Source organism: Tachypleus tridentatus, chromosome 1 (assembly GCF_004210375.1).
Source record: "Tachypleus tridentatus isolate NWPU-2018 chromosome 1, ASM421037v1, whole genome shotgun sequence".
NCBI classification, from domain to species: Eukaryota; Metazoa; Arthropoda; class Merostomata; order Xiphosura; family Limulidae; genus Tachypleus; species Tachypleus tridentatus.
This window is the reverse complement of record NC_134825.1, coordinates 9,647,578-9,672,241: the sequence shown is the minus strand read 5'-3', so window position 1 is coordinate 9,672,241 and position 24,664 is coordinate 9,647,578. Positions and strand designations below refer to the sequence as shown.

General features: G+C 27.1%; 1 protein-coding gene across 1 annotated transcript in view; it reads left to right on the top strand.

The window, feature by feature from the left end:
* The window catches only part of LOC143223934 (uncharacterized), a 159,469-nt gene that overhangs the window by 35,064 nt on the left and 99,741 nt on the right, over nt 1–24,664 (top strand). Inside the window, exons 12-15 of the mRNA XM_076452435.1 lie at nt 564–716; nt 3,196–3,348; nt 7,862–7,996; nt 8,323–8,418. Coding sequence (XP_076308550.1) covers nt 564–716; nt 3,196–3,348; nt 7,862–7,996; nt 8,323–8,418 — 537 coding nt within the window. The remainder of the gene's footprint in view (nt 1–563; nt 717–3,195; nt 3,349–7,861; nt 7,997–8,322; nt 8,419–24,664) is intronic.

Genomic DNA, 24,664 nt, shown 5'->3' with positions numbered 1-24,664 from the left:
TTCTAGCAAAAAAACAAAACTTTGTTCAGGTCCTCAATTTAGAAGTGATTACTCCACACATCTGTTACATTACAACAAAACTCCAAACCTACTCGAAGGCCGTCACTAATTTAAAAGTGGTAGACAATCAGCTATTTAACACCATCCACTGCTAACTACTGTTGAACTACAACGAATAACTGGATTGACCGTCACTATATGACGCCACCACAGGTGGAAGGACGAGCAAGTTTGTTGTCGGGACACCTCGAAAATATACAGTTTGATCAATAACTGTTTGTTTTATCTTTCTTTAACTATCAAAGACGATTTTAAATTTCTTTCACGACTAAAATTAGTTTTAGTACACCATATTGTAAACATTTCAACACGTTCATGTGTACTCCAATCTTCTGTTGTCTTTGTATAAATTTGATCAAGTAAAGACTGTTCCAGAAATTCCGTTTTTAACTGAAATAGATCAGTTTCTGTCAGTTGAAACCCAAACTGCAGGTGATCATTGTGAGATTTTGGATACTTCGACAATTCAGCAAACAAAGTAAACTTTGAAATTTACTTTTCAGGGGAGTGCCCGACGGGAAATTACGAAGAGGATGGACAATGCAAACAATGTCCAGCAAACCACTATCAAGACCAGACTGGACAAATTCAATGTGAATCGTGTCCTCGTGGAACAATATCACACGCTGGTTCCCGAACTCGAGCAGACTGCAAAGGTAAACATTGTACCACCTCCTAATAATATCAAACATTGGTTCTTGATCTTGAACACAGTACAAAGGTAAACACTGTACCATATCCTAATAATATCAAACACTGGTTCTTGATCTTGAACACAGTACAAAGGTAAACATTGTACCACATCCTAATAATATCAAACACTGGTTCTTGATCTTGAACACAGTACAAAGGTAAAAACTGTACCACATCCTAATAATATCAAACACTGGTTCTTGATCTTGAACACAGTACAAAGGTAAACACTGTACCACATCCTAATAATATCAAACACTGGTTCTTGATCTTCAACACAGTACAAAGGTAAACATTGTACTATATCCTAATAATATCAAACACTGGTTCTTGATCTTCAACACAGTACAAAGGTAAACACTGTACCATATCCTAATAATATCAAACACTGGTTCTTGATCTTGAACACAGTACAAAGGTAAACATTGTACCACATCCTAATAATATCAAACACTGGTTCTTGATCTTGAACACAGTACAAAGGTAAACACTGTACCACATCCTAATAATATCAAACACTGGTTCTTGATCTTCAACACAGTACAAAGGTAAACACTGTACCATATCCTAATAATATCAAACACTGGTTCTTGATCTTGAACACAGTACAAAGGTAAACACTGTACCACATCCTAATAATATCAAACACTGGTTCTTGATCTTCAACACAGTACAAAGGTAAACATTGTACTATATCCTAATAATATCAAACACTGGTTCTTGATCTTGAACACAGTACAAAGGTAAACACTGTACCACATCCTAATAATATCAAACACTGGTTCTTGATCTTCAACACAGTACAAAGGTAAACACTGTACCATATCCTAATAATATCAAACACTGGTTCTTGATCTTGAACACAGTACAAAGGTAAACATTGTACCACATCCTAATAATATCAAACACTGGTTCTTGATCTTGAACACAGTACAAAGGTAAACACTGTACCACATCCTAATAATATCAAACACTGGTTCTTGATCTTGAACACAGTACAAAGGTAAACACTGTACCACATCCTAATAATATCAAACACTGGTTCTTGATCTTCAACACAGTACAAAGGTAAACACTGTACCACATCCTTATTATATCAAACACTGGTTCTTGATCTTCAACACAGTACAAAGGTAAACACTGTACCATATCCTAATAATATCAAACACTGGTTCTTGATCTTCAACACAGTACAAAGGTAAACACTGTACCATATCCTAATAATATCAAACACTGGTTCTTGATCTTCAACACAGTACAAAGGTAAACACTGTACCACATCCTAATAATATCAAACATTATTATCATGCTTTCTTGTAAACATGCACATTATTTTCCTATTTAAATAAGATAATCATTACATTATTGAAAAGTGTAACCAACTCGTTATAAGATGGGGCATATTCTGCCCACACCTGTGGGTAAATCAACACTAAAGTTAACCTATATTAGATATTTTATCAACAGAGTTACCTTGTATGATACACATGCTTTAAGTTCGTATAGGAATTGTATATCCAAAATCGACCAGTACTTTATTCAGTAAAAACAAATAGAAAGGTTTCTAAACATTTTTACTCTTATAATTCGATAACATTCAGCAAGCTATGACCAACATAAGTCTCAATTAATGATATAAATAAGTTATATAAAGAAGTAAAAGAACCCTATTTTCCTTTCTTAACTAAGCTATATTTCTTTAAGTTCATTAAATCTATTTAAATTTTCGGAAATAAGTTAAATTCGTAAAACATTCAGCGAAAGGAGTGTAGTATATTGAATATTAAGAAAAATTACTTATGTATGTTAATTATCTTATTTTATTCTTGTAATTAAAGCGCTATGTTTTAAATTTTTCTACCTGGTACTGAATATTAAGCCACTTGTTTGACTGTTGTACATAAAGCACTGTACCTGATTTTAAATGTTTCTACCTAGTACTGAATACTAAACCACTTAGTTGAGTATTGTTCTTAAAATACAATGTTCTTTTAACTCGTTCTACACTCTTCCATACATTAATAGGCTTAATTGTTTGTAATTCAAGCACGGTGTTTGTTTTCAGCTCTTTCTGCACAGTTTGTACATTAACATGTTGACTGCCAAGTATTTCAGCTGCTACAATACAACTCTAATGCTTCTTCATTTTGTAACTTTTTCGTGACGCCATTTTGGATCAAAAGTGAAACAATATGTAAGTAGGTCAAATGTATGTATGGTGCTGACATCTAGCGTTGAAGTTAAGTATTATTGAGAACGTATTAACTCGTCCGTGGCACTGTGTTACCGATCGGCTTGGACGAGTTATCACGTCTTTGGCACTGAACAGGTTAAACTATTTAACAGATGTAGTTAAAACTTGGTGTCACTTTCTATCCAGTTCTTTAAACTGGATTTAAACTATACAATTGTTTTAGCTAAACGACCCTTGTTATTTTTTAGCTGTTTCTGTCAAGTCTCGACTAGCTTTACCAGGAGCTGTGAGAGAGCAGGCTTATAGAGATGCCTGTAAACCTAACCCTTGTCAAAATGATGGCTTTTGTATTCGTGTTGGAAGAGACAGCTATAGGTGCCAGTGTAGACACGGCTACAAAGGTAAGGTCAATGAGTAAGAACAATATGAAAAATATGAGTATAAAGGTAAGAACAGTGTTTGGTTATGGACTTTCAGTGAATGGGCTCATTGTGAAGTAAGTAAATTCATGTATACGTGGTTGGAAAGGTAAAGTTACCTCCAGAAAGCTGTGTCACCCATAAGACACAATTATAAAATTACATACAACCGATTAGATATAGCCTAACTCATATAGATAAGGCTAGAAAACAGGCAGCTGTACGCAATTATGGCCAGATAATGCGTCCAGTCATGTACATCCAAGGCCAACCTGCGAGTCTAGTAATGTACAACCAATGTCATTCTTCAAATCCAGTTATTTATAAACAGAAAAAGTATATCTAGATGCAAACAGGATCAGAATACAAGTCCAGCTACATGCAGTAAGGGTCCATGGGCATATCTGGCCACATAGAGTCAGAGACAACCCACGTAAAGATAGGGCCAAAGTGTAACATACGTACAAGAAACACAATGAAAACTATATTCGTCTATACAGTTAAACCAAGCAGTTAATATGTATGTTTGTAAAGCTATAGGCTAAAGTAATGCCAGTGTCAAGCCACACTTCATAATTACCAACTAAAAGAGGAGAAAGCGTTGGAATTATGAAAATTATTAAATAATTCATACAGTTTCAAAATAAAACGAACAAGACGGTCAGTACAGAAGCAATTACAAAACAAAGTTGGTATTTAAGCAACTTCCATGTTTGGAACTTTGGACAAAATTCAGTTTATAAAAATAATGCCTTTGAGGAAAATGCTAACAATAGGCTGGAACAAGTTAAATTTTAGCGGCAGAGTGCGGAGCGTAACTTAGTGGAAAGAAGGCACAACCCTTCACGTCCACAGTCTGACGCACTACCAATAGGTCAGGTTCTTTCAGTGTATACTCCAAGTGCAAAACTATAAACATGAGATTATTGAAAATACTTTCAGTTAGGTAGATCCACCATTAATTTTATAACTTACATTTGATGTATTTTTTAACACTTACGTTTTGAAGAAGGTATTTCTGATTAAATAGATAATGGATTCTTATTTCAAGCAAGGTAACAGCTGACAACGTGATTAAGTTATATAATCAATCTATGGAAGTCAGTTGTATTAAATGTTGATTACAAATATTTTATTTTTCTTTCTTATTAACTAAAACTTATTGCTTATAATTACTATGACTGGAAATCAATATTTGATCTCATATTTGGCGATTTTATACGTAATGTTACAGTATGGTTCTCTGAGACTTGTATGCTGTATGAAAGAAACTGGATTCTTATACATGTTTACGTTGGTTGAGTACATTATGTTAAACTACTTTGAATATGCAAATCAGAAAATCACGTGACAACCACTATTTGCGTAAAGTTGCAGCTGAACAGGATGTATCAGAACTACAATTTGTAGCAACCCTCTCTGAAGCAAAATATTGATACACTCAGATGATACAGAAATGCTCTAATTGGAGATTCAAAATGTTACTTAATATCATTCGAAAACAAAGGATCATGGATCCACCTGGAACACCCTGACCATTCAGAAATTTGCAGTAAACTGAACTTCATCTATGGTAAGCAAAACAGAGCATCTTGTAACAGGTGAGAATACAAACATACAAAGGTCAGTGGTAAATGCCATTCACATGTGCCACGACAAAGAAATCTTAACTGTAGAAATTGTATGAACGCTGTTTAATCAGAGATAAGTTGCAGCACATTGTGACAAACCCCGAAACGTACGTGTATCTTCATAACCATAACAAGACTCGTGTAACCATTGGACGAAAACACCTTCAAAGTGGTACACGGTGTGCAACGCAACTTGTTTTATTCAATGATTTATCATCGTCACTGGATACTGCGTCTCGAACGTGGATAAAAAGTCAAAGTGATCTTAGACCAACGTTCATGATCTTTTGAAGTAAGTTTATACCTCACAAAAATATCGGTTTTGTACAATTAAGAGACCAACAGGATAGAGGTTCACCAAGATAAGGCTTTCAATCAAACGTCTCATACTTGCAACAGCGACAGAATAAAATAGTTGCTCGCGTTGGATTTTTCGTTATTATTGAATTCAATGCTGGAAAACTGTTATTCTTGTACACTGGGTGAATTATGGAAACCATGCAGGTTGGAGTGGCGTGATTTAAATAATAGCTACGTTTCAGGACTATTGCCAATATATACAGTCGTCAAACAAAGCACCACCGGACGTGAAAATATAAGCTACAAGAATGTAATGATGTTCCAAAGTCATTTTATCATAACAAACTCAACCTCTATATAAGGATTAAGTGATGTTCCAAAGTCATTTCATTATAACAAACTCAGTCTCTATATAAGGATTAAGTGATGTTCCAAAGTCATTTTATTATAACAAACTCAGCCTCTATATAATGATTAAGTGATGTTCCAAAGTCATTTTATCATAACAAACTCAGCATCTATATAAGGATTAAGTGATGTTCCAAAGTCATTTTATTATAACAAACTCAGCCTCTATATAATGATTAAGTGATGTTCCAAAGTCATTTTATCATAACAAACTCAGCATCTATATAAGGATTAAGTGATGTTCCAAAGTCATTTTATCATAACAAACTCAGCCTCTCTATAATAATTAAGTGATGTTCCAAAGTCATATTATTATAACAAACTCAGCCTCTACATAATAATTAAGTGATGTTCCAAAGTCATTTTATTATAACAAACTCAGCCTCTATATAAGGATTAAGTGATGTTCCAAAGTCATTTTATTATAACAAACTCAGCCTCAATATAATGATTAAGTGATGTTCCAAAGTCATATTATTATCACAAACTCAGCCTCTATATAATAATTAAGTGATGTTCCAAAGTCATTTTATTATAACAAACTCAGCCTCTATATAAGGATTAAGTGATGTTCCAAAGTCATTTTATTATAACAAACTCAGCCTCAATATAATGATTAAGTGATGTTCCAAAGTCATATTATTATAACAAACTCAGCCTCTATATAATAATTAAGTGATGTTCCAAAGTCATTTTATTATAACAAACTCAGCCTCTATATAAGGATTAAGTGATGTTCCAAAGTCATTTTATTATAACAAACTCAGCCTCTATGTAATGATTAAGTGATGTTGCAAAGTCATTTTATTATAACAAACTCAGCCTCTATATAAGGATTAAGTGATGTTCCAAAGTCATTTTATCATAACAAACTCAGCCTCTATATAATGATTAAGTGATGTTCCAAAGTCATTTTATTATAACAAACTCAGCCTCTATATAAGGATTAAGTGATGTTCCAAAGTCATTTTATCATAACAAACTCAGCCTCTCTATAATGATTAAGTGATGTTCCAAAGTCATTTTATTATAACAAACTCAGCCTCTATATAAGGATTAAGTGATGTTCCAAAGTCATTTTATTATAACAAACTCAGCCTCTATATAATGATTAAGTGATGTTCCAAAGTCATTTTATTATAACAAACTCAGCATCTATATAATGATTAAGTGATGTTCCAAAGTCATTTTATTATAACAAACTCAGCCTCTATATAAGGATTAAGTGATGTTCCAAAGTCATTTTATTATAACAAACTCAGCCTCTATATAATGATTAAGTGATGTTCCAAAGTCATTTTATTATAACAAACTCAGCCTCTATATAAGGATTAAGTGATGTTCCAAAGTCATTTTATTATAACAAACTCAGCCTCTATATAATGATTAAGTGATGTTCCAAAGTCATTTTATCATAACAAACTCAGCCTCTATATAATGATTAAGTGATGTTCCAAAGTCATTTTATTATAACAAACTCAGCCTCTATATAAGGATTAAGTGATGTTCCAAAGTCATTTTATTATAACAAACTCAGCCTCTATATAATGATTAAGTGATGTTCCAAAGTCATTTTATTATAACAAACTCAGCCTCTATATAATGATTAAGTGATGTTCCAAAGTCATTTTATTATAACAAACTCAGCCTCTATATAATGATTAAGTGATGTTCCAAAGTCATTTTATTATAACAAACTCAGCCTCTATATAATGATTAAGTGATGTTCCAAAGTCATTTTATTATAACAAACTCAGCCTCTATATAATGATTAAGTGATGTTCCAAAGTCATTTTATCATAACAAACTCAGCCTCTATATAAGGATTAAGTGATGTTCCAAAGTCATTTTATTATAACAAACTCAGCCTCTATATAATGATTAAGTGATGTTCCAAAGTCATTTTATCATAACAAACTCAGCCTCTATATAAGGATTAAGTGATGTTCCAAAGTCATTTTATTATAACAAACTCAGCCTCTATATAATGATTAAGCTTAGTTCTTGTATTTGTAAAATGTTACATCGTATCGCTCTACCAGTGAACAAAGAATCGTGCAAACTTTAATCCAAAATTATTTTCTTTCTTAAAATTCAACTGTCAATGGTGTGTGTGAGGCACATCTTTAATTACGTATTAAAATATTCTCACGTAGGTCGTGAGTGTCAGGTGCCTTATTGTCCAGAAAGGTTCTGCTACAATGGAGGTTCTTGCAGTCTCTACTTTACCGGTGTTCTTGGCTGCATGTGTCCGCCAGAATTTACTGGATTTCACTGTGAAAACAGAATAGGTAAGATCCATGTAATTCATCTTAACAAACTAATGTTTAGAATGAGGACCAGTATATATCTAAATATGTTTGATATTTCTACTTTACTAAAGCCAGGTGACAACATTTCTCTTTCCGAATATACAGGCGTTGAGTTAATTCGCCTGTTTTTGCTGATTTAAATAGTATTCCCCAAATGTTTATACACAGTTCTTTATAAATAAAGCCCAATTAAACATAGCTCATCTAAGAGACACTATAATTTTAAATGTTTACAGTGACTCATCTGTATGTGAACTCTAACATCAGAGAAGAAATATACCAATTTCATTCTTCTATTTTCTTAGAAATTGATCCATGTTTACACAACAAATGTCAGAACAAGGGAAGATGCATCCCTCTTAAGAAGGATTACACGTGTGCTTGTTCTTCTCGATATACAGGTAATTAATTATCATTCATTATTTCTTCTTCTCAAAATAAAGTATTCAAGAAAAATTGTAATATTTGAAGAGGATATCAACAATAGTAATATTTGATTTTATAGGATAGAATATTAACAATTGTATTATTTGGTTTTATAGGATAGAATTTCAACATTTGTAATATTTGGTTTTATAGGATAGAATATCAACAATTGTAATATTTGGTTTTATAGGATAGAATTTCAACATTTGTAATATTTGGTTTTATAGGATAGAATATCAACAATTGTAATATTTGGTTTTATAGGATAGAATATCAACAATTGTATTATTTGGTTTTATAGGATAGAATTTCAACAATTGTAATATTTGGTTTTATAGGATAGAATTTCAACATTTGTAATATTTGGTTTTATAGGATAGAATATTAACAATTGTAATATTTGGTTTTATAGGATAGAATATCAACAATTGTATTATTTGGTTTTATAGGATAGAATTTCAACATTTGTAATATTTGGTTTTATAGGACAGAATATCAACAATAGTAATATTTGATTTTATAGGATAGAATATCAACAATTGTATTATTTGGTTTTATAGGATAAAATTTCAACATTTCTAATGTTTGGTATTATAGGATAGAATATCAACAATTGTAATATTTGGTTTTATAGGATAGAATATCACCAATTGTAATATTTGGTTTTATAGGATAGAATATCAACAATTATATTATTTGGTTTTATAGGATATAATTTCAACATTTGTAATATTTGGTTTTATACGACAGAATATCAACAATAGTAATATTTGATTTTATAGGATAGAATATCAACAATTGTATTATTTGGTTTTATAGGATAGAATTTCAACATTTGTAATATTTGGTTTTATAGGACAGAATATCAACAATAGTAATATTTGATTTTATAGGATAGAATATCAACAATTGTATTATTTGGTTTTATAGGATAAAATTTCAACATTTGTAATATTTGGTTTTATAGGATAGAATATCAACAATTGTAATATTTGGTTTTATAGGATAGAATATCACCAATTGTAATATTTGGTTTTATAGGATAGAATATCAACAATTGTATTATTTGGTTTTATAGGATAGAATTTCAACATTTGTAATATTTGGTTTTATAGGATAGAATATCAACAATTGTAATATTTGGTTTTATAGGATAGAATATCAACAATTGTAATATTTGGTTTTATAGGATAAAATATCAATAATTGTATTATTCGGTTTTATAGGATAGAATTTCAACATTTGTAATATTTGGTTTTATAGGATAGAATATCAACAATTGTATTATTTGGTTTCATAGGATAGAATTTCAACATTTGTAATATTTGGTTTTATAGGATAGAATATCAACAATTGTAATATTTGGTTTTATAGGATAGAATATCAACAATTGTAATTATTGGTTTTATAGGATAGAATATCACCAATTGTAATATTTGGTGTTATAGAATAGAATATCAACAATACTAATATTTGGTGTTATAGAATGGAATATCAACAATACTAATATTTGGTGTGATAGGAAAGAATATCAACAATTGTAATATTTGGTTTCATAGGATAGAATATCAACAATTGTAATGTTTGGTGTTATAGGGCAGAATATCAACAATTGTAATGTTTGGTGTTATAGGGCAGAATATCAACAATTGTAATATTTGGTTTTATAGGATAGAATATCAACAATAGTAATATTTGGTTTTATGGGATAGAATATCAACAATTGTAATATTTGGTGTTACAGAATAGAATATCAACAATAGTAATATTTGGTGTGATAGGAAAGAATATCAACAGTAGTAATATTTGGTGTGATGGGATAGATTATCAACAATAGTAATATTTGGTGTTGTAGAATAGAATTTCAACATTTGTAATATTTGGTTTTATAGGATAGAATATCAACAATTGTATTATTTGGTTTTATAGGATAGAATTTCAACATTTGTAATATTTGGTTTTATAGGATAAAATATCAACAATTGTAATATTTGGTTTTATAGGATAGAATATCAACAATTGTAATATTTGGTTTTATAGGATAGAATATCACCAATTGTAATATTTGGTGTTATAGAATAGAATATCAACAATAGTAATATTTGGTGTGATACGAAAGAATATCAACAATTGTAATATTTGGTTTGATATGATAGAATATCAACAATTGTAATATTTGGTTTTATGGGATAGAATATCAACAATAGTAATATTTGGTGTTATAGGATACAATATCAACAAAAATAATATTTGGTGTGATAGGATAGAATATCAACAATTGTAATATTTGGTGTTGTAGAATAGAATATCAACAATTGTAATATTTGGTGTGATAGGATAGAATATCAACAATTGTAATATTTGGTGTGATAGGATAGATTATCAACAATAGTAATATTTGGTGTGATAGGATAGAATATCAACAATTGTAATATTTGGTGTGATAGGATAGATTATCAACAATAGTAATATTTGGTGTTGTAGAATAGAATATCAACAATTTTAATATTTGGTTTAATAGAATAGAATATCAACAATAGTAATATTTGGTGTGATAGGATAGAATATCAACAATTGTAATCTTTGGTTTGATATGATAGAATATTAACAACTGTAATATTTGGTTTTATAGGATAGAATATCAACAATTGTAATATTTGGTTTTATGGGATAGAATATCAACAATACTAATATTTCGCTTTATAGGATAGAATATCAACAATTGTAATATTTGGTTTTATGGGATAGATTATCAACAGTAGTAATATTTGGTGTTGTAGAATAGAATATCAACAATAGTAATATTTGGTGTGATAGGATAGAATATCAACAATTGTAATATTTGGTGTTACAGAATAGAATATCAACAATAGTAATATTTGGTGTGATAGGAAAGAATATCAACAGTAGTAATATTTGGTGTGATGGGATAGATTATCAACAATAGTAATATTTGGTGTTGTAGAATAGAATTTCAACATTTGTAATATTTGGTTTTATAGGATAGAATATCAACAATTGTATTATTTGGTTTTATAGGATAGAATTTCAACATTTGTAATATTTGGTTTTATAGGATAAAATATCAACAATTGTAATATTTGGTTTTATAGGATAGAATATCAACAATTGTAATATTTGGTTTTATAGGATAGAATATCACCAATTGTAATATTTGGTGTTATAGAATAGAATATCAACAATAGTAATATTTGGTGTGATACGAAAGAATATCAACAATTGTAATATTTGGTTTGATATGATAGAATATCAACAATTGTAATATTTGGTTTTATGGGATAGAATATCAACAATAGTAATATTTGGTGTTATAGGATAGAATATCAACAAAAATAATATTTGGTGTGATAGGATAGAATATCAACAATTGTAATATTTGGTGTTGTAGAATAGAATATCAACAATTGTAATATTTGGTGTGATAGGATAGAATATCAACAATTGTAATATTTGGTGTGATAGGATAGAATATCAACAATAGTAATATTTGGTGTGATAGGATAGAATATCAACAATTGTAATATTTGGTGTGATAGGATAGATTATCAACAATAGTAATATTTGGTGTTGTAGAATAGAATATCAACAATTTTAATATTTGGTTTAATAGAATAGAATATCAACAATAGTAATATTTGGTGTGATAGGATAGAATATCAACAATTGTAATATTTGGTTTGATATGATAGAATATTAACAACTGTAATATTTGGTTTTATAGGATAGAATATCAACAATTGTAATATTTGGTTTTATGGGATAGAATATCAACAATAGTAATATTTGGCTTTATAGGATAGAATATCAACAATTGTAATATTTGGTTTTATGGGATAGATTATCAACAGTAGTAATATTTGGTGTTGTAGAATAGAATATCAACAATAGTAATATTTGGTGTTACAGAACAGAATATCAATAGTAGTGATACTTCGTGTGATAGGATAGAATATCAACAATTGTAATATTTGGTTTGATATGATAGAATATCAACAATTGTAATATTTGGTTTTATGGGATAGAATATCAACAATAGTAATATTTGGTGTTATAGGATACAATATCAACAAAAATAATATTTGGTGTGATAGGATAGAATATCAACAATTGCAATATTTGGTGTTGTAGAATAGAATATCAACAATTGTATTATTTGGTTTCATAGGATAGAATTTCAACATTTGTAATATTTGGCTTTATAGAATAAAATATCAACAATTGTAATATCTGGTTTTCTAGGATAGAATATCAACAATTGTAATATTTGGCTTTATAGGATAGAATATCAACAATTGTAATATTTGGTTTGATATGATAGAATTTCAACAATTGTAATATTTGGTTTTATAGGTTAGAATATCAACAATAGTAATATTTGGTTTTATAGGATAGAATATCAACAATTGTAATATTTTGTGTTATAGGATAGAATATCAACATTAGTTATATTTGGTGTGATAGGATAGATTATCAACAATAGTAATATTTGGTGTTGTAGAATAGAATATCAACAATTGTAATATTTGGCTTTATAGAATAGAATATCAACAATAGTAATATTTGGTGTTTTTGGATAGAATATCAACAAAAATAATATTTGGTGTGATAGGATAGAATATCAACAATTGTAATATTTGGTGTGATAGGATAGATTATCAACAATAGTAATATTTGGTGTGATAGGATAGAATATCAACAATTTTAATATTTGGTGTGATAGGATAGATTATCAACAATAGTAATATTTGGTGTTGTAGAATAGAATATCAACAATTTTAATATTTTGTTTAATAGAATAGAATATCAACAATTGTAATATTTGGTGTTACAGAATAGAATATCAACAGTAGTGATACTTGGTGTGATAGGATAGAATATCAACAATTGTAATATTTGGTTTGATATGATAGAATATCAACAATTGTAATATTTGGTTTTATGGGATAGAATATCAACAATAGTAATATTTGGTGTTATAGGATACAATATCAACAAAAATAATATTTGGTGTGATAGGATAGAATATCAACAATTGTAATATTTGGTGTTGTAGAATAGAATATCAACAATTGTAATATTTGGCTTTACAGAATAGATTATCAACAATAGTAATATTTGGTGTTGTAGAGTAGAATATCAACAATTGTAATATTTGGCTTTATAGGATAGAATATCAACAATAGTAATATTTGGTGTGATAGGATAGAATATCAACAGTAGTAATATTTGGCTTTATAGAATAGAATATCAACAATAGTAATATTTGGCTTTATAGAATAGAATATCAACAATAGTAATATTTGGTGTAATAGGATAGAATATCAACAATTGTAATATTTGGTGTTACAGAATAGAATATCAACAGTAGTAATATTTGGTGTTATAGAATAGAATATCAACAATAGTAATATTTGGTTTTATAGGATAGAATATCAACAATTGTAATATCTGGTTTTATAGGATAGAATTTCAACAATTGTTATATTTGGTTTCATAGGATAGAATTTCAACAATTGTAATATTTGGTTTTATAGGATAGAATATCAACAATTGTAATATTTGGTGTTACAGAATAGAATATCAACAGTAGTAATATTTGGTGTGATAGGATAGATTATCAACAATAGTAATATTTGGTGTGATAGGATAGAATATCAACAATTGTAATATTTGGTGTGATAGGATAGATTATCAACAATAGTAATATTTGGTGTTATAGAATAGAATATCAACAATTTTAATATTTGGTTTAATAGAATAGAATATCAACAATAGTAATATTTGGTGTGATAGGATAGAATATCAACAATTGTAATATTTGGTTTGATATGATAGAATATTAACAATTGTAATATTTGGTTTTATAGGATAGAATATCAACAATTGTAATATTTGGTTTTATGGGATAGAATATCAACAATACTAATATTTCGCTTTATAGGATAGATTATCAACAATTGTAATATTTGGTGTTACAGAACAGAATATCAATAGTAGTGATACTTCGTGTGATAGGATAGAATATCAACAATTGTAATATTTGGTTTGATATGATAGAATATCAACAATTGTAATATTTGGTTTTATGGGATAGAATATCAACAATAGTAATATTTGGTGTTATAGGATACAATATCAACAATTGTAATATTTGGTTTTATGGGATAGAATATCAACAATAGTAATATTTGGCTTTATAGGATAGAATATCAACAATTGTAATATTTGGTGTTACAGAATAGAATATCAATAGTAGTGATACTTGGTGTGATAGGATAGAATATCAACAATTGTAATATTTGGTTTGATATGATAGAATATCAACAATTGTAATATTTGGTTTTATGGGATAGAATATCAACAATAGTAATATTTGGTGTTATAGGATACAATATCAACAAAAATAATATTTGGTGTGATAGGATAGAATATCAACAATTGCAATATTTGGTGTTGTAGAATAGAATATCAACAATTGTATTATTTGGTTTCATAGGATAGAATTTCAACATTTGTAATATTTGGCTTTATAGAATAAAATATCAACAATTGTAATATCTGGTTTTATAGGATAGAATTTCAACAATTGTAATATTTGGTGTTACAGAATAGAATATCAACAGTAGTAATACTTGGTGTGATAGGATAGGATATCAACAATTGTAATATTTGGTTTGATAGAATAGAATATCAACAATTGTAATGTTTGGTGTTATAGGACAGAATATCAACAATAGTAATATTTGGTTTTATGGGATAGAATATCAACAATTGTAATATTTGTTTAATAGAATAGAATATCAACAATTGTAATATTTGGTGTTACAGAATAGAATATCAACAGTAGTGATACTTGGTGTGATAGGATAGAATATCAACAATTGTAATATTTGGTTTGATATGATAGAATATCAACAATTGTAATATTTGGTTTTATGGGATAGAATATCAACAATAGTAATATTTGGTGTTATAGGATAGAATATCAACAAAAGTAATATTTGGTGTGATAGGATAGAATATCAACAATTGTAATATTTGGTGTTGTAGAATAGAATATCAACAATTGTAATATTTGGCTTTACAGAATAGATTATCAACAATAGTAATATTTGGTGTTGTAGAGTAGAATATAAACAATTGTAATATTTGGCTTTATAGGATAGAATATCAACAATAGTAATATTTGGTGTGATAGGATAGAATATCAACAGTAGTAATATTTGGCTTTATAGAATAGAATATCAACAATAGTAATATTTGGCTTTATAGAATAGAATATCAACAATAGTAATATTTGGTGTAATAGGATAGAATATCAACAATTGTAATATTTGGTGTTACAGAATAGAATATCAACAGTAGTAATATTTGGTGTTATAGAATAGAATATCAACAATAGTAATATTTGGTTTTATAGGATAGAATATCAACAATTGTAATATTTGGTTTTATAGGATAGAATTTCAACAATTGTTATATTTGGTTTCATAGGATAGAATTTCAACAATTGTAATATTTGGTTTTATAGGATAGAATATCAACAATTGTAATATTTGGTGTTATAGAATAGAATATCAACAGTAGTAATATTTGGTGTGATAGGATAGAATATCAACAATAGTAATATTTGGTGTGATAGGATAGAATATCAACAATTGTAATATTTGGTGTGATAGAATAGAATATCAACAATAGTAATATTTGGTGTTGTAGAATAGAATATCAACAATTTTAATATTTGGTTTAATAGAATAGAATATCAACAATAGTAATATTTGGTGTGATAGGATAGAATATCAACAATTGTAATATTTGGTTTTGATATGATAGAATATCAACAATTGTAATATTTGGTTTTATAGGATAGAATATCAACAATTGTAATATTTGGTTTTATGGGATAGAATATCAACAATAGTAATATTTGGCTTTATAGGATAGAATATCAACAATTGTAATATTTGGTGTTACAGAATAGAATATCAACAAGTAGTAATACTTCGTGTGATAGGATAGAATATCAACAATTGTAATATTTGGTTTGATAGGATAGAATATCAACAATTGTAATATTTGGTTTTATAGGATAGAATATCAACAATAGTAATATTTGGTTTCATAGGATAGAATTTCAACAATTGTAATATTTGGTTTTATAGGGATAGAATATCAACAATAGTAATATTTGGCTTTATAGGATAGAATATCAACAATTGTAATATTTGGTGTTATAGAATAGAATATCAACAGTAGTAATATTTGGTGTGATAGGATAGAATATCAACAATTGTAATATTTGGTTTGATATGATAGAATATCAACAATTGTAATATTTGGTTTTATAAGGATAGAATATCAACAATAGTAATATTTGGTGTTATAGGATAGAATATCAACAATAATAATATTTGGTGTGATAGGATAGAATATCAACAATTGTAATATTTGGTGTTTGTAGAATAGAATATCAACAATGTATTGGTATTTGGTTTCATAGGATAGAATATCAACAATTGTAATATTTGGTTTTATAGAATAGAATATCAACAATTGTAATATTTGGTTTTATAGGATAGAATATCAACAATTGTAATATTTTGTTGCAGAATAGAATATCAACAGTAGTAATATTTGGTGTGATAGGATAGGAATATCAACAATTGTAATATTTGGTTTGATAGGATAGAATATCAACAATTGTAATATTTGGTGTTATAGGATAGAATATCAACAATAGTAATATTTGGTTTTATAGGGATAGAATATCAACAATTGTAATATTTGGTGTTACAGAATAGAATATCAACAAATAGTAATATTTGGTGTGATAGGAAAAGAATATCAACAAGTAGTAATATTTGGTTTTATGGGATAGAATATCAACAATTGTAATATTTGGTGTTATAGAATAGAATATCAACAATAGTAATATTTGGTGTGATAGGAAAGAATATCAACAATAGTAATATTTGGTGTGATAGGATAGAATATCAACAATAGTAATATTTGGTGTTGTAGAATAGAATATCAACAATTGTAATATTTGGCTTTATAGGATAGAATATCAACAATTGTAATATTTGGTTTGATATGATAGAATTTCAACAATTCAATAATATTTGGTTTTATAGGATAGAATATCAACAATAGTAATATTTGGTTTTATAGGATAGAATATCAACAATTGTAATATTTTTGTGTTATAGGATAGAATATCAACATTAGTAATATTTGGTGTGATAGGATAGAATATCAACAATAGTAATATTTGGTGTTGTAGAATAGAATATCAACAATTGTAATATTTGGCTTTATAGAATAGAATATCAACAATAGTAATATTTGGTGTTTTTTGGATAGAATATCAACAAAAGTAATATTTGGTGTGATAGGATAGAATATCAACAATTGTAATATTTGGTGTGATAGGATAGAATATCAACAATAGTAATATTTGGTGTGATAGGATAGAATATCAACAATTTTAATATTTGGTGTGATAGGATAGATTATCAACAATAGTAATATTTGGTGTTGTAGAATAGAATATCAACAATTTTAATATTTTGTTTAATAGAATAGAATATCAACAATAGTAATATTTGGTGTGATAGGATAGAATATCAACAATTCTAATATTTGGTGTTACAGAATAGAATATCAACAATAGTAATATTTGGTGTGATAGGATAGAATATCAACAATTGTAATATTTGGTTTTATAGGATAGAATATCAACAATTGTAATATTTGGTGTTACAAGAATAGAATATCAACAATAGTAATATTTGGTGTGATAGGAAAGGATATCAACAATTGTAATATATGGTTTGAGAGAATAGAATATCAACAATTGTAATGTTTGGTGTTATAGGACAGAATATCAACAATAGTAATATTTGGTTTTATGGGATAGAATATCAACAATTGTAATATTTGGTGTTATAGAATAGAATATCAACAATAGTAATATTTGGTTGTGATAGGGATAGAATATCAACAATTAGTAATATTTTTGGTGTGATAGGATAGAATATCAACAATAGTAATATTTGGTGTTTAGAGTAGAATATCAACAATTGTAATATTTGGCTTTATAGGATAGAATATCAACAATAGTAATATTTGGTGTGATAGGATAGAATATCAACAATTAGTAATATTTGGCTTTATAGAATAGAATATCAACAATTAGTAATATTTGGTTTATAGAATAGAATATCAACAATTGCAATATTTGGTGTAATATAGGATAGAATATCAACAATTGTAATATTTGGTGTTATAGAATAGAATATCAACAGTAGTAATATTTGGTGTTATAGAATAGAATATCAACAATAGTAATATTTGGTTTTATAGGATAGAATATCAACAATTGTAATATTTGGTTTTATAGGATAGAATTTCAACAATTGTAATATTTGGTTTTATAGGATAGAATTTCATCAATTGTAATATTTGGTTTTATAGGATAGAATATCAACAATTGTAATATTTGGTGTTACAGAATAGAATATCAACAGTAGTAATATTTTGATGTTATAGAATAGAATATCAACAATAGTAATATTTGGTTTCATAGGATAGAATATCAACAATTGTAATATTTGGTTTTATAGGATAGAATATCAACAATTGTAATATTTGGTTTTGTGGAGAGAAGGGAATATCAACAATTATAATATTTGGTTTTTTATGAGTTAGAATATCAACAATTGTAATATTTGTGTGTTATAGAATAGAAGATATCAACAATAGTAATATTTGGTGTGATAGGAAGAATAGAATATCAATGGAATATTTGGTTTGATAGGATAGAATATCAACAATTGTAATATTTGGTGTTATAGGATAGAATATCAACAATTGTAATATTTGGTTTATAGGATAGAATATCAACAAATAGTAATATTTGGTTTTATAGGATAGAATATCAACAATTGTAATATTTGTTTGTTACAGAATAGAATATCAACAGTAGTAATATTTGGTGTGATAGGATAGAATATCAACAATAGTAATATTTGGTGTAATAGGATAGAATATCAACAATTGTAATATTTGTTGTACATAATAGAATATCAACAGTAGTAATATTTGGTGTGATAGGATATAATATCAACAATTGTAATATTTGGTGTTACAGAACAGAATATCAACAACATAGTAATATTTGGTGTTATAGAATAGAATATCAACAATAGTAATATTTGGTTTTATAGGATAGAATATCAACAATTGTAATATCTGGTTTTATAGGATAGAATTTCAACAATAGTAATATTTGGTTTTATTGGATAGAATATCAACAATTTAATATTTGGTGTTACAGAATAGAATATCAACAATAGTAATATTTGGTGTGATAGGAAAGAATATCAACAATAGTAATATTTGGTGTGATAGGATAGAATATCAACAATAGTAATATTTGGTGTTGTAGAATAGAATATCAACAATTGTAATATTTGGTTTATATAGGATAGAATATCAACAATTGTAATATTTGGTTTTGTAGAATAGAATATCAACAATTGTAATATTTGGTGTGATAGGATAGAATATCAACAATTGTAATATTTGGTGTTTTAGGATAGAATATCAAATAATTGTAATATTTGGTTTTATAGGATAGAATATCAACAATTGTAATATTTGGTGTTATAGCATAGAATATCAACAATTGTAATATTTGGTTTTATAGGATAGAATATCAACAATAGTAATATTTGGTTTTATAGGATAGAATATCAACAATAGTAGTAATATTTGGTTTGATAAAATAGAATATCAACAATTGTAATATTTGGTGTGATAGGATAGTCTATCTTGAATGAAACGAGCCGTTTTGCATATAAATTTGGTGTTATTCAATAGAATATCAACAATAGTAATATTTGGTGTTTTAGGATAGAATATCAACAAAAAAATAATATTTGGTGTGATAGGATAGAATATCAACAATTGTAATATTTGGTGTGATAGGATAGATTATCAACAATAGTAATATTTGGTGTGATAGGATAGAATATCAATTTATATAATATTTGGTGTGATAGGATAGAATATCAACAATTGTAATATTTGGTGTGATAGGATAGAATATCAACAATTGTAATATTTGGTTTGATATGATAGAATATCAACAATTGTAATATTTTTGGTTTGTAGGATAGAATATCAACAATTTTAATATTTGGTTTTATGGGATAGAATATCAACAATAGTAATATTTGGTTTATAGGATAGAATATCAACAATTGTAATATTTGGTTGTATAGGGATAGAATATCAACAATAGTAATATTTGGTGTTACAGAATAGAATATCAACAATAGTAATATTTGGTGTGATAGGATAGAATATCAACAATTGTAATATTTGGTGTTACAGAATAGAATATCAACAGTAGTGATACTTGGTGTGATAGGATAGAATATCAACAATTGTAATATTTGGTTTTATAGGATAGAATATTAACAATTGTAATATTTGGTTTTATAGGATAGAATATCAACAATAGTAATATTTGGTGTTATAGGATAGAATATCAACAAAAATAATATTTGGTATGATAGAATATCAACAATTGTAATATTTGGTGTTATAGCATAGAATATCAACAATTGTAATATTTGGTTTTATAGGATAGAATTTCAACAATTGTAATATTTGGTGTTACAGAATAGAATATCAACAGTAGTAATACTTGGTGTGATAGGATAGGATATCAACAATTGTAATATTTGGTTTGATAGAATAGAATATCAACAATTGTAATGTTTGGTGTTATAGGACAGAATATCAACAATAGTAATATTTGGTTTTATGGGATAGAATATCAACAATTGTAATATTTGGTGTTTACAGGAATAGAATATCAACAATAATAATATGGTGTGATAGGAAAGAATATCAACAGTAGTAATATTTGGTGTGATGGGATAGATTATCAACAATAGTAATATTTGGTGTTGTAGAATAGAATATCAACAATTGTAATATTTGGCTTGATAGGATAGAATATCAACAATTGTAATATTTGGTTTGATATGATAGAATTTCAACAATTGTAATATTTGGTTTTATAGGTTAGAATATCAACAATTGTAATATTTGGTTTTATAGGATAGAATATCAACAATTGTAATATTTTGTTTATAGGATAGAATATCAACATTAGTAATATTTGGTGTGTAGGATAGAATATCAACAATAGTAATATTTGGTGTTGTAGAATAGAATATCAACAATTGTAATATTTGGCTTTATGGAATAGAATATCAACAATAGTAATATTTGGTGTGATAGGATAGAATATCATCAACAATAGTAATATTTGGTTTTATAGAATAGAATATCAACAATAGTAATATTTGGTTTTACAGGAATAGAATATCAACAGTAGTAATATTTGGTGTTATAGAATAGAAGAATATCAACAATAGTAATATTTGGTTTTATAGGATAGAATATCAACAATTGTAATATTTGGTTTTATAGGATAGAATATCAACAATTGTAATATTTGGTGTCACAGGATAATTTCAACAACAGTAATATTTGGTTTTATAGGATAGAAATATCAACAATTGTAATATTTGGTGTTACAGAATAGAATATCAACAATAGTAATATTTGGTGTTATAGAATAGAATATCAACAATAGTAATATTTGGTTTTATAGGATAGAATATCAACAATAGTAATATTTGGTTTTATAGGATAGAATATCAACAATAGTAATATTTGGTGTGACATAAAAGAATATCAACAATTTGAACAATTTCATGGATAGGAAATAATGTAAATAATTGTAAATATCAATTGTTATAGGATAGAATATCAACAATAGTAATATTTGGTTTTATGGGATAGAATATCAACAATTAGTAATATTTGGTTTGCAGAAGAAAAGAATATCAACAGTAGTAATATTTGGTGTGATAGGATAGAATATCAACAATAGTAATATTTGGTGTGATAAGATAGAATATCAACAATTGTAATATTTGGTGTGATAAGAATATCAATATCAACAGTTGTGATACTTGGTTTTATAGGATAGAATATCAACAATTGTAATATTTGGTTTGATATGATAGAATATCAACAATAGTAATATTTGGTGTTTATGGGATAGAATATCAACAATTGTAATATTTGGTGTTGATAGAATAAAATATCAACAATTGTAATATATTGGTTTGATAGGATAGAATATCAACAATTGTAATATTTGGTAAGTTACAGAACAGAATATCAACAGTAGTAATATTTTGTGTGATAGGATAGGATATCAACAATTGTAATATTTGGCTTGATAGAATAGAATATCAACAATTGTAATATTTGGTGTTATAGGATATGAATATCATCAACAAAGTAATATTTGGTTTTATGGGATAGAATATCAACAATTGTAATATTTGGTGTTGGTGGAATAGAATATCAACAATTGTAATATTTGGTTTATAGAGATAGAATATCAACAATTATAATATTTGGTTTTGATAGGATAGAATATCAACAATTGTAATATGTGTTAGTGTTATAGGTTAGAATATCAACAATAGTAATATTTGGTTTTATAGGATAGAATATCAACAATTGAATAATATTTGGTGTTGATAGGATAGAATATCAACATTAGTTATATTTGGTGTGATAGGATAGATTATCAACAATAGTAATATTTGGTTATTTAGAAGAATAGAATATCAACAATTATATATTTGGCTTTATAGAATATCAACAATAATAATATTTGGTGTTGATAGGATAGAATATCAACAGTAATAACATTTGGTTTATAGAATAGAATATCAACAATAGTAATATTGGGGTTTACAGGAAATAGAATATCAACAATAGTAATATTTGGTGTATAGAAGAAATATCAACAATTGTAATATTTGGTGTGATAGGATAGAATATCAACAATTGTAATATTTGGGTGTGATAGGATAGAATATCAACAAGTATATTTAGTGTTGTAGAATAGAATAACAACAATTTTAATATTTGGTTTGATAGAATAGAATATCAACAATAGTAATATTTGGTGTGATAGAATAGAATATCAACAATTGTAATATTTGGTTTTATGGAACAGAATATCAACAATTGTAATATTTGGTTTATAGGATAGAATAACAATTGTAATATTTGGTTTGATAGAATAGAATATCAACAATTGTAATATTTGGTTTATAAATAAGTATCAACAATATACATTTGATTGTGTGATAGGAAGAATATCAACAATTGTAATATTTGGTTTTATAGGATAGAATATCAACAATAGTAATATTGGTTTTATGGGATAGAATATCAACAATTGTAATATTTGGTGTTATAATAGAATATCAACAATAGTAATATTTGGTGTGATGGGATAGAATATCAACAATAGTAATATTTGGTGTGATAGGATAGAATATCAACAAGAAGTAATATTTGGTGTTATAGAATAGAATATCAACAATAGTAATATTTGGTGTGATAGGATAGAATATCAACAATTGTAATATTTGGTGTTGTTACAGAATAGAATATCAACAGTAGTAATATTTGGTTTTATAGGATATAATATCAACAATGTAATATTTGGTTTATAGGATAGAATATCAACAATTGTAATATTTGGTTTGATAGGATAGAATATCAACAATAGTAATATTTGGTTTTATAGGATAGAATATCAACAATTTATTATTTTTTTTATGGGATAGAATATCAACAATTGTAATATTTGGTGTTATAGAATAGAATATCAACAATAGTAATATTTGGTGTGATAGGAAAGATAGAATATCAACAGTTGTAATATTATTTGTTGTTGATAGGATAGAATATCAACAATTGTAATATTTGGTTGTTGTAGATGATATAGAATATCAACAATTGTAATATTTGGTTTATAGGATAGAATATCAACAATTTAGTAATATTTGGTTTTATGGGATAGAATATCAACAATAGTAATATTTGGTGTGATAGGATAGAATATCAACAATTGTAATATATTTGGTAATATAGCATAGAATATCAACAATTGTAATATTTGGTTTTATAGGATAGAATATCAACAATAGTAATATTTGGTTTATGGGATAGAATATCAACAATAGTAATATTTGGTGTGATAGGAAATAGAATATCAACAATTGTAATATTTGGTGTGATAGGATT